This window comes from Echiichthys vipera (genome assembly GCF_963691815.1).
Source record: "Echiichthys vipera genome assembly, chromosome: 22".
NCBI lineage: Eukaryota > Metazoa > Chordata > Actinopteri > Perciformes > Trachinidae > Echiichthys > Echiichthys vipera.
In genome coordinates, this window is record NC_139847.1 from 18,318,269 (window position 1) to 18,331,305 (window position 13,037).

General features: G+C 40.9%; 1 protein-coding gene across 1 annotated transcript; it reads left to right on the top strand.

The window, feature by feature from the left end:
• The first annotated feature begins 9,170 nt into the window (after positions 1-9,170).
• LOC310964417 (uncharacterized protein) lies at positions 9,171-12,681 on the top strand. Its single transcript, XM_083937538.1, has 5 exons — positions 9,171-9,294; positions 9,640-9,990; positions 10,379-10,486; positions 11,774-11,874; positions 12,460-12,681. The coding sequence occupies exons 1-5, from the start codon at positions 9,237-9,239 to the stop codon at positions 12,523-12,525; spliced, it is 684 nt and encodes a 227-aa protein (XP_083793664.1). The 5' UTR covers positions 9,171-9,236; the 3' UTR covers positions 12,526-12,681.
• The last annotated feature ends 356 nt before the right edge of the window (positions 12,682-13,037 follow it).

Genomic DNA, 13,037 nt, shown 5'->3' on the forward strand with positions numbered 1-13,037 from the left:
TCTGGTGGTTGGGTGTTTCATGTCACACAGAGTATGAGAATGTATTTTTTAAGTTATGGATGTAGTTATTATTACTGTTGGCAGAATGCTCTGGAACTTCAAAAGAAAGACAGACAGGGGCCACCAGACATTATGTTCTTGGCCTTTCAGTGTCACAGAGATAGTGGTTGTCTCATTTTAAAAACATATTGGGTGTCTAGTTACTAATTTCTTTTTTTAACTAAAACCAGGGTGGCTGGTGGCACAGTGGTTAGAGCAGTCGCTCCATGTAAAGAGGCTGAAGGTCCTCGAGGCAGTGGCTGTGGGTTTGACTCTGACCTGTGGCCTTTTGATGCATGCCCCCCCCCTCTCTCAACCCATTTCCTGTCTGTCCTATCTGATAAAAGACTTGAAAACTGCCAAAAAATAATCTTAAAAAAATAATAATAATAAATTGATAGCTATGTAGACAACCAACCCCATGGTTGAATTAGTTGTCACAATGTGTCAGTGGGAGGTCATAGCTTTGAAAATGAACCCAAACAACACCTTGAGCTGCCCTCTAATGCAGTAATGACTATTGTAGGATGTATTGATGATGAGGAATTTACGCCTAAAAGTGTAACAACGACCCTGGTCTCCCCTAATTTCAATATGAGTGAATGTGCCACCGTAGATTTAAATGTACTCTATCACTCGTAATAACTCACATCCATGTGATCACAAATAAGTTATCTACCTTGATCTGGAACAACCAGGGCAAACCGAATTAATAAGTGTGTGTGTGTGTGTGTGTGTGTGTGTGTGTGTGTGTGTGTGTGTGTGTGTGTGTGTGTGTGTGTGTGTGTGTGTGTGTGTGTGTGTGTGTGTGTGTGTGTGTGAATTAGTATTGATAGAACTGTTTGTTCATCTCTTTACTGCATGTCACAAACAAGAAGACCTGCAGAAGGGCTGTCAGTGACGGGTGTGAAGACATGCAGCGGTTTGTGGTTAAGGTCTTCCTGTTTACCTCATATTACTGACAGTCCACAGCAGTCCACAAGCCCACTTCTGTTTAAAGAAAATGCAACATAAAACTGGCTAACTCAATAATCCAAACTGCCGTCTCTGAAACAATAGTTAATTTGAGTGTGAACTAACTTCCATTCATTGCTGTCACTACTGTATGCTTCCTAAGTGTGCAGAGACGTCTGGTTCAACTCCCCCATGGCAGTGCTGCTTAGTTGCCACTGAGTACTTTAATATACCTGCCTGATTGTGTCTACAACTGTTGTATTATGTCTATATTTGAGCATTCGCAGGCATTGAGAAATGTTTTGAATCATAGCAATGAGTGAATGGGGATTAACTTTGATATTTGATACTGTACACCTGGTCATTGTAGTAGAGACTGTGGGAAACAGAGGCTATGGTATCTATTCATTTTATTATACTGCACTGTATCCACACATCCACACCCTAAACTGCCTTAGAAAACATTGGTTTGACCTGGTGGAATGTTTTTTCACAAGACAGTAAAATTAGAGAACAATGGGCAGAACGATGCTAAAAAAGCTCCATTAAGAGGAGGGGAATTGCACAGTACAGGTGTTTCCTCTTGTGTTGCCTGATTAGACCTCCTTTCAGGACTGTGTCGGTGTCTAACCGCGCTTGCTCCTCACTCTCCTGGGTTTTTCTTTACTTAAACCATTGACATTGTTTAATGAAGTATAAAACACCTCTTTACTAAGAGACCTCTGCTACAGGGAACTAGTGAAGATATTTCTACACTTTGAAATGTTGAGCCCAGAGGATAAACTGTCTTTTCTCCTTGTTGAAGGGACCCACCAGCTCAATATGTCTGTCTGCCACAACCTGAGGGACCCACCATCAATACTAACCTGAGGGACCCAACCTGAGGGGCAAACCATCAATAACAACCCGAGGGACCCAACCTGAGGGACAAGCCATCAATACTAACCTGAGGGACCCAACCTGAGGGACAAACAATCAATACTAACCTGAGGGACCCAACCTGAGGGACAAACCATCAATAACAACCTCAGGGACCCAACCTGAGGGACAAACAATCAATACTAACCTGAGGGACCAAACCTTAGGGACCCACCATCAATACTAACCTGAGGGACCCACCATCAATACTAACCTGAGGGACCAACCTGAGGGACCCACCATCAATACTAACCTGGGGGACCCAACCTGAGGGATCCTCCATCAATACTAACCTGAGGGACCCACCATCAATACTAACCTGAGGGACCCAACCTGAGGGACCCACCATTAATACTAACCTGAGGGACCCAACCTGAGGGACCCACCATCAATACTAACCTGAGGAACCCAACCTGAGGGACCCACCATCGATACTAATCCGAAGGACCCAACTTGAGGGATCCTCCATCAATACTAACCTGAGGGACCCAACCTGAGGGATCCTCCATCAATACTAACCTGAGGGACCCAACCTGAGGGATCCTCCATCAATACTAACCTGAGGGACCCAACCTGAGGGACCCACCATCAATACTAACCTGAGGGACCCAACCTGAGGGACCCACCATCAATACTAACCTGAGGGACCCAACCTGAGGGACAGACCATCAATAACAACCTGAGGGACCCAACCTGAGGGACCCACCATCAATACTAACCTGAGGGACCCAACCTGAGGGAAAAACAATCAATACTAACCTGAGGGACCCACCATCAATACTAACCTGAGGGACCCAACCTGAGGGACCCAACCTGAGGGACAAACAATCAATAACAACCTGATTTTTATTGTTATGTACTGTACTCAATGAACTGTATATTTTTGATATGATGATTTGATTTTGTGTTAATATATTAATGTGTTATGCTTTGTCAACATTCCTGTGAATGTTCTCATTTGTCCAGGTCCTCGTTATCCCCAAAGCAATTTTAGTCAAAAGCAACTGGACTGGAAAGCAACTAGACTCAACTGGCTTCATCAGTTCATGTACGCTTCTGACCAGGCTGGGACTGGTCCAACTATCTGGTGTGGAGATCCAGGTAGATAACCTTTCACAAGGCCGATGATGTAACTGGAACCCACTGATCTCCAATTTACAATGCTGCCCTTTCATCCCTTCCCAGGAGATTCGACAATCTAACCTCAAAGAACAACTATTCACAAATGGCCTCCTGTGACTCCAACCACTGTCGTTAAGACCCAATAGAGCGCTAACAAAGTCGAAACCAATTTCTCACCAATGACTGAAATTGCTTTGGGGATACTAGATAGATAGATAGATAGATAGATAGATAGATAGATAGATAGATAGATAGATAGATAGATAGATAGATAGATAGATAGATAGATAGATAGATAGATAGATAGATAGATAGATAGATAGATAGACAGATAGATAGATAGATAGATAGATAGATAAATATATAGATAGATAGATAGATAGATAGATAGATAGATAGATAGATAGATAGATAGATAGATAGATAGATAGATAGATAGATAGATAGATAGATAGATAGATAGATAGATAGATAGATAGATAGATAGATAGATAGATAGATAGATAGATAAACAGGTTGATTGATTGATCACAAATTATGCTAAATGTATCAGTTCAAATCTTAACGATCAAAAAATGTTAGCATCAATTTAATTTGGATAAAAAGACTGATTTATTTAAATGTGCTTCTCTCTGCATTACATTATTTGGCTTCTGCTTCTAACATGTAGGGGAAATGATGTTTGTTCTTGAAATATTTGAGAAAAGCATTAATGACTAATGTAATACTTCTTCCATCTTCATACAGTAGAGAGGCAGGGCACAACTAAATTGTGAATATTTATTAAATATTTCTCTCTTCAACTCACCAGGAAGGAATAGAGAAAGGTCTTTGAAGTGAGGAGCTGTAAAGAGACGCGTGTCAGTGAGTGTAAAGATGAAGCTTCTACTGAGCAGTCTGTTGCTCACCTCTCTCTGTGCCCTGTCTTCCTGGAGTAAGTAAAAATTTACCCTGTCTAAAATGATCTCTGTTTAAAACTCTCTATTCAGTTTTGTTTTACAGTTAGTTAACATTCAAACATGGAAATTGAGCAAAACAAGTTTATGGTTTTTGGGAATGAAGACGGCTGTGTTGATGTGTGGGGCAGCACATACGACAATGGACTATTCATGAAGTCAAATGCAACGAAACGAAACGATTCATTTCAATTTGATAAACACTGTGGGAGCGATAGAAGAAAATACATTTTCATAACTCATGTAAAGGAAATATATATATATTTCCATATGTGGAGTTAGATCACGGATTTCCTTGAGAAATGATTAAAAATGTTTGTTTTTGTATGGTTTAATATCACACAATAAGTAATAGTTATGTCCGTCTAGTCGAGTGTCATTGGTTGAGTAAATAGGAAGTCTTTTGATAACTTTAAACTGCTCATAAATACTCATACTGTTGAAAATCAAAACTATGATAACAAACGTCTTTGATACTGTTACAGAGTTAACACTGATCAAGTAATAATAATAATAATAATAACACATATTATATATACATAATGTATTATAATAATAATGATATAATAATACCAACCAGAAGCTTTCAGATGCAAATATGAGTGCACTGAGTACAGGCTAACTTAATAAAGTGGAACTTTCCGGATTTGAACCGAAATGTTTTACTGGTGCTGCACAGTGGTGTGGTGGTTAGCCCTGTTGCCTCACAGCAAGAGGGTTCCTGGTTTGAATCCCGACTGGGGCCCTTCTGTGTGGAGTTTGCATGTTGTCCCCGTGTCTGCGTGGGTTTTCTCCGGGTTCTCCGGTTTCCTCCCACAGTCCAAAGACATGCAGGTGTCAGGTTCATTGATGACTCTAAATTGCCCGTAGGTGTGAATGTCTCTATGTGCCCTGTGATAGACTGTCAATGACTGAAAAGATTGGCTCCCGCCCCCCCCCCCCACCCCCTCCCATCTTGAAAGATACATTTTTTAAAATACATCAAAAACCAAACACTGTCTTTATATTTTTTATTTTTACTGTATTTGGTTGTTGACATATTTATACCAAAACATCTGATTAAATCCCCATAATTTTAAACATGTGTCTGTGTATTAAAAATAGTATCATCTGGTCACTAATAGGATGTAATAAGGAGGTACTTATGTTAGCCAGACTCCTCCGGGCACATAACAAACAAGCTCCACACAGTAACAATTCATTCAACTAGTATTCTATTAAGGCACCAGTGTGGGTGTTCTGGGAAAACTGTAACCTGCAGCATTCAGGGAAGCAGAGCACCAGATAATGTCGTACAGACCAGAGTTCGACCCACACTTGTGATGAACTACCAAATCATGTATTATGTACTCTTCATAGGTGTTTCATCAGGCCCACTGGTTACCCAGAGTCCTGATGTCTCTGTCATGGAGGGGGGGACGGTAAACATCACCTGCTGCTGGACACTGGACTATGAAAGAATTACAGTTCACTGGTTGAAAAATCAAACAAAAATGAAGAGCCAGAATTTCATCCTGAAGAATCCCTCTCAGGGATCTTTGCAAAAGAACACATCGAACTGCTCACACTTGATCCTTACGGACGTCACAAGAGGGGATTCAGGGAGATACATCTGTACGGTGACTTTGGCGATACCTCTTTTATTAAAGCTTGAAGGATATGGTACTGTCATCACAGTGAGAAACAGCACAGTGGACAACACAGCAGGAGGTACGTGTCAAAACACCAGTAGTTTGATAGTGTTGCATTCAGGGTTGGACTGATTTGTTGCTTTGCCAATGGCTGCAGTTAATAATGTTGTGGGTCAGCAGAAGGTAGATGGCAAATAAGTTAAGCCACCGTGTGTAGACGTCGTCTGAACATGTTGCCTCTGTGCGTGACTTTCAGGTTCTCACCAGGAGGAAGTGCTCGTTTACGTCCTGAGGTGTCTGCCCATCCTCGGCCTCATCATAACCTTCTTCTGCATTAACAGTTTATGTACCAGGGCTCAGCAACACACACCAGGTACAACATAACTTTTACATTACTCCACTTTGATGACATTGGGCCTCATTTATCAAACTTGCGTGGAAACGGGTGCAGATCTGAGCGCATAATTGGTCGTAGGAAAGGACCCACGTGTGATTTATGAAACATTGGTATCTGACCAATCTCAGCGTGCCTTGATAAATGCGGCGGATGACTTCGATCGTCATTAACATGTTGCGCCCTTAAATATTCCTGGTTCGAGGCCTCGCCCACTGAGGTCAAACACGGAGAGGAAGAACGCTGGTTAGAAAAGAAACTTTTCCGACACACAGATCGGCATCCTGACATCCGACATGGAGCAAAATAAAGATGTGCTTTTTGTCAGTCTTAAGAGTGGAATAAAAGGGGCCCATCATAAAAACACTGTATGGAAAAAAATAATGGAGGGAGTCAAAACGAAGCAGCGCTCCACTGTGACCCGAGTGCGCCTGTGCGCACTGTTGGACAGGTGTGCCGTATTCAGCACCCCTGCGTGAATTGCAGCCCTTCGCATTATAGCTGATATTCAAAAGATCCATTTAATTCATTTTGTAATCATGGCTGCAGTTTATTTCCACAGAACATAAAAAAAGGTGTTGTTTTGTGTTCGCTAAGTTTGTGATTTTAAACTCTTTAAAATAGTTTAAAGACTGTAAGTAACCAACGTTCTGACCGTTGTTGGTTAGCAGTATATAAATTACTCCTATAGATCGAAACAACAACCTTCTCATCCAGAATATCACCTATAATGACTTTGGCTCTGCAGTGCGTCTTGCTGCAGCCGCGCGCCAACACATCCATTCATTAATGCATTGGCGGGTGGCTGGAGCCCAGCTGTTTTGATATTTAAAAGAATTACGTGTGCCCCCCCCCCCCTGGCCTCCACGTTTAAAAGCGATAGCTGAGCATCACACATCACCTGTACATTTATCGAGTGGTAGTTTTGGCGATTGATGAATGCGTAATCATTCATGGATGGTGCCTTCAGACGCACATGAGTACAATCAATTGCTCCAACCACAATTTTAATTTTTTTTATTCGTTTTAAGAATCCGTTTTGATCTGTTCTTAATATGAGACTGCTTATGCTTAATGACAGCTGAGGTTTGTTCATAATTTTCAGCCAGATTTTGCTGTGCTGCACCGCAAATACACAGGCTGAAATGCGTACACGATCTCAGACCAGACGTGAGATTTGATCGTAGCTCCCGCTCACGTCCAAATTGATAAATGCCGACGTTTGCCAGGAAATGGTCGTACGCACGTTTTTCTGCCGTACGTTCGTTTGATAAATGAGGCCCAGTGTGTCTAGATGCATATGTTACAGTGCACCATGACACCATGTTTCAGCTGCTCCTGGGAATAAACTCACTTCAGCCCAAACAATAGAGGGAGACCAAGAAGAAGAGGAAAGAGATGAGAGGGGAAATAGAAGCAGAAGGTAAGAAAGGAGGATTACATTGTCTCAAAATCAACATGTATCTCCTGATGAGTGGCTAACGTCGTGGATAAAATGTGTGTATAAATCTGCACTGTCAGGATTGTCTTGATGCTTTTATTTTGACGTTTAAGCCAAATAGACTAAAGTATCCTGCCTGTATCCTTTGATTACAGTTGTGTTACTAAATGCATGTCAATTCTCATGATAGTCATAATCGTGATATATTGGTTGACATTAGGTTATGCTTACATGTTATATGTGTATATATCCCTTTTTCTCCCTCTTCGTGATATATTGGTTGACATTAGGTTATGCTTACATGTTATATGTGTATATATCCCTTTTTCTCCCTCTTCCTTCTCTTCTCATATTTGTCTGTATCACCATCATGTGTCTCCTGTTGTTTATCGTCTGTATATACTATATGTCCTACTCTGTAAGCGACTTTGGGTTTCTGAAAAGCGCTATATAAATAAAATGAATTATTATTATTATATTTCTGTTTTATTTACTTTTTATTTGTATTGTATCATCTATCTGTGCCATAGTATGTGTTTATAATACCATACCATCTGCCTCTCATTCACACACACACACACACACACACACACACACACACACACACACACACACACACACACACACACACACACACTCACACACACTCACACACACACACACACACACACACACACACACACACACACACACACACACACACACACACACACACACACACACACATACACCTATACCATCTTTATACATATAATTGTAACTTCCCATTGTATTCTGTTCTTATCTGTTGTTATCTGTACTTTATGTCCACTGTATGTGTTTGTAATCCACATGGTGTGATGTATTTGTCCCTCATGTCACCTTGTCTATCACTATATTTCACCAATAACAAAAAATGCTTGTCATTAAAAACAATGTGAAAACAACTACAGGACAGCGATCCTTTTCATCCTAATTTCATATTGTACAGCATTTACTGTATAAATATGGTATGAGAAGGGACACTTCATTGGTCTTACCCGGCGAAGGGTCTGTACTTTCCAGGGTTTGAAAAGTTTATACTTTGGCGACTTCTAGTGGCAGTTTGAAATGGAAAATCCACTTTAGCAGGCAATTTGTGTAACTCCCACTATACAAGACCTGACCCCTGGGCACAGATGAAATTTACAGTAAGAAGAAACAGATACACTGCAGCAGTTTCTACCAAGATTATCTTACTTTTCTACCAATAAAAATGGTAATTAGCTTACTTTAAGAACCAAAAATACTGTATATCAAAAGGCAGGCCACTACTTCTGTCACCTGATAGTTGAAACATAGTTGCAGGCATTACTATTGTTCTAATTTCAATGAAAATTCCTTTGTGAAAAAATAAATATTTCTCTCCTGCGTCCCTCAACATCTGATATGTTGGTGGTCCAGTTCAGTTTTTCTGCTATAAAATCAGATTTTTAATCCTCAAACTGCACTGTGAGACGGAGCAAAAATATCTCAGATGTCATTCAGGGTTTACACTGTAGCTGCCTTCTGTGTGAAGGAGGGAGGAACAAAAGCTGTGGTTCTTCACACTTCTCTGCAGAAAACACAGATAAACACAGAAGAAAAGAGCCCCATGTGGGTGTGTGTGGGTGTGTGTGTGTGTGTGTGTGTGTGTGTGTGTGCGCGAGCTGTGTGTGTGTGTGTGTGTGTGTGTGTGTGTGTGTGTGTGTGTGTGTGGGAAGGACTTCGAGCAGCTGTGAAGACATGAGTGTCAGTTGTCAGTGGTGAATCTGAGTGTAAAGATGAAGCTTCTGCTCAGCAGTCTGACACTCGCCTCTCTCTGTGCCCTCTCATCTTGGAGTGAGTAGAAACACAACAACTTAACCTTTAACATCACATCTGTTTCCCACAGCAGACATATATGATGGTTAAAATCTGTGCTCAAAATGTCAAAACTATTACAGGTTCTTCTAATAACTGGATTTATTTGTTTATTAACACATAACTGTATGTAGAGTCACTATATCCATATAAAACATTATCTTGTTGCCAGGGCTCTGAGGTTATGCTCACAGTGAATAACGGAAATCTTTCCGTTGGTTTGGCAATAATATGACTATTTGCTTAATTTCGCTCGTGCAGTTACGTACAATATGAACGATGTTGTGATGAACTACCAAATCACGTATTATGTACTCTTCATAGGTGTTTCATCAGGCACACAGGTTACCCAGAGTCCTGATGTCTCTGTCATGGAGGGGGGGACGGTAAACATCACCTGCTGCTGGACACTGGACTATGAAAGATTTACAGTTAACTGGCTGAAAAATCAAACAAAAATGAAGATCCAGACTTTCATCCTGAAGAATCCCTCTCCTGGATCTTTGCAAAAGAACACATCGAACTGCTCACACTTGATCCTTTCGGACGTCACAAGACAGGATTCAGGGAAATACATCTGTACAGTGACTGGGGAGATACCTCTTTTATTAAAGTTTGAAGGATATGGTACTGTCATCACAGTGAGAAACAACACAACTGACAACACAGCAGGAGGTAGGTGTCAAAACACCAGTAGTTTGATAGTGTTGCATTCAGGGTTGGACTCATTTGTTGCTTTGCCAATGGCTGCAGTTAATAATGTTGTGGGTCCGTCCAGAAAACAGACTTTATCAATCTTGATATATATGTGTGTGTGTGTGTGTGTGTGTGTGTGTGTGTGTGTGTGTGTGTGTGTGTGTGTGTGTGTGTGTGTGTGTGTGTGTGTGTGTGTGTGTGTAAAAATATGTATTTCTCATAGTGCAACTTTTGTGAGATCCATTCTATACTCACAAACCATATTTTTAGTTTATAAAACAACAAAAAAAAGCACAAAAAAAGAGAACTTCAATCCTGTTATTATCATTTGTGTTTAATTTGTTTTTCTCACAATGTGCACATCGAGGTACTACCAGCAGTTCTGCGCTGTTTGCCGTGCTAATTTCCCTGGCTGTGGTGGCTCTGTTGCTCCTCATCGGTCTCGTCTGCTTCTGCACTCTGCAAGGAAGACAAGGTACAAAGATGAAGTAAATGTATAATTACCATATTGTTCAAGCATCACAAACTTAATCGATACAGTGTCCCAAATTAAATGGTTGTTTTTGGCAGCTCAAAAAGGTGAAACACAACACTGACATATCATCACCTGATATACTGTTAGTGAACAGCTGCCTGTTACATGGGACACTAAAGTTTTGGGTTGTAAAGCACAACACTAGAGCTAAAGGTGCAGAAAATGCTTTGTGCTGAGCTGATGGGGATTGCAGTAAAGTCAAAATTTGTAGAGAAAGTATTTTTATTTAACCGTTTAAAAAATGGTAGCAGCTGAATTCTGAAGAAATTGGAAAGAAATTTAGAAAACTCTTTGACTCTGTCGGTGGTAAATGGGCTGCATTTATACAGCGCCTTTCTACCTTACCGGACAAAGTGCTTTAAAATTAGCCTGTCATTCACCCATTCACACACACATTCATATACAGATGGTGGCGGCCATGGCACTGGCCTGTCCATCAAGGTCAACTTTGGGGTCAGGCACAAGGACACTTCGACATGTGGACTGCAAATTGATAACATTAAAGTTGTAGATAAAAAGGATAAAAATGACTTGTTACATGAAATATTTCCTAATTGAACAAATTCATATTCATGTTTGATGTCAGGCAATTCTGGGATGTAATTATACAGTTTAACACAAAATGTGACACAGTATAATTTCAGTGACAAATGTATGGGACCAAGAATTGAACCCTGTGGTACACCAAGGACGATGTCTGGAGAATATTGAGGAATTGCTTGTTCATGTGGTTAGCACTTAGTCATGTATTGGAGTTGAGCCAACATAGTGCTGCTGAGGGTGAGAAAAGGGCTTCAGGAGAAATGGAAGGAATAGTGTCCTGCCACAGTCCAAACAAGAGGCCACTTTCACTAACTGTTTGTTAGCAGTGCAATGGACCAGTGACCGGGACTTTCAAAGGCTCCTGGCCCCATAATAGTGGGAGGGGATAAGTTGTTATAGAAAGTGGAAGGCAGGATGGTATATCATTTTTTTGCCTTGTATATTAATTCACGATGCCATGTGGTCATAGTTAAAGCAGTCAGACAATCAGTAGCAACGGCAATACCCAGCTAAAGTGTGTTGATCCAATGTAACTTTCATTGCAGCTCGCAGTCAATTTTGTGCAATAATTATTTTAATAGTTTGTGTGTGTGTGTGTGTGTGTGTGTGTGCGTGCGTGCGTGCGTGCGTGCGTGCGTGCGTGCGTGCGTGCGTGTGTGTGTGCGTGTGTGTGTGTGTGTTTAGCACAAGCAGCCAGGGTGATCTACGAGGTTCCCCACTTTGACTCTGAGGAGGTAGAAATGGATAAAGACAGCACCAGCTCCTCCAGGGGTTCTTCTCAGTGGGTGAGTTTACGACATCAAGTCTACAAAGACACTTGTGCACAAGCGTGGTGTGTAAAGAGTTCTCTGTCCCTTTATGTTCAGTGTGGTGAATGAGGTATCATATTGTGTGGGGAAAAGGGAAACCACCTGTTGATGTGATCCTGTTACTATGCAGACTTAAGTGGAGGGAACACACAGACACAGACACAGACACACACACACACACACACACACACGAACACAGCAGTCATGGCAACTCTAGGGATCTTTGTTTTAGTGGATACTTCGCTCGACATTCTAAAATTTCCACTTTCCATTATTTATATGCACACATTACAGTGTAAGGAAGTTTCTGTTTTTCTGCTCACTCAGTCTGAAAAATAATGTTTAAGTTTTGACTTGTTTTGCTTAAAGCAGAACTTCCAGAGTGAACACCTTATTATGAAATCTAACTGACATCCTGTTTCTGACTAACTGTGCCCATTGCTCACACCTACTCGGTTTTATATTGCACCCATTAGCAAAAGTCTTTTGACACGTGTTGGTTTACTGCTATACTGCATCCATACAGTATGATGTGTATAATTGTTTTTCTGTCTCTTTCAGTGTCAGGTACCAGTGTATGAATCCTTTGATTACTTTGAACGTGTCCAGACCAAAGAAAGTGGATGAGGATCTGCTCGAGAAAATGTCCTCATTTTCCAGTATTTTACTGTCCCGACTTTGCAGCATGTATATATGTAATGTATATCCATTTACTCACCTTTAACTAAAATATGTAAATGATTTTAGATGTGTAAATATTTCACATTTTCTATAAACTCAGTCTTATCCATCTTTGTGGTCTAAGTTCATTTCAGGGATGATCAGTGAATGTGCATTTAAAGACTTTGCTTGTGTCGCCGCCTTTTCTTTGACTTGATCGTACTACAAGCTCGTCGGTGGTCTGCATTAGTGAGTGGTATTGATTCTGTAGCAAAGGTTTCACAATGACTTCAGATCACAAGAAGGCTACCAAGTGGAAACTGTGGTGTTCGAATAGGTCATTGACAGGAAGTGGAAACAGCTCCTGTGACGGTGATAGCAGTTTCTCCCTGGCCTTGTTGTGTGCGTTTTTATCACACACACACACACAGATCACACACAGAGCTTCTAAAATAGTCGAAACTAGGCCTAATGGACTC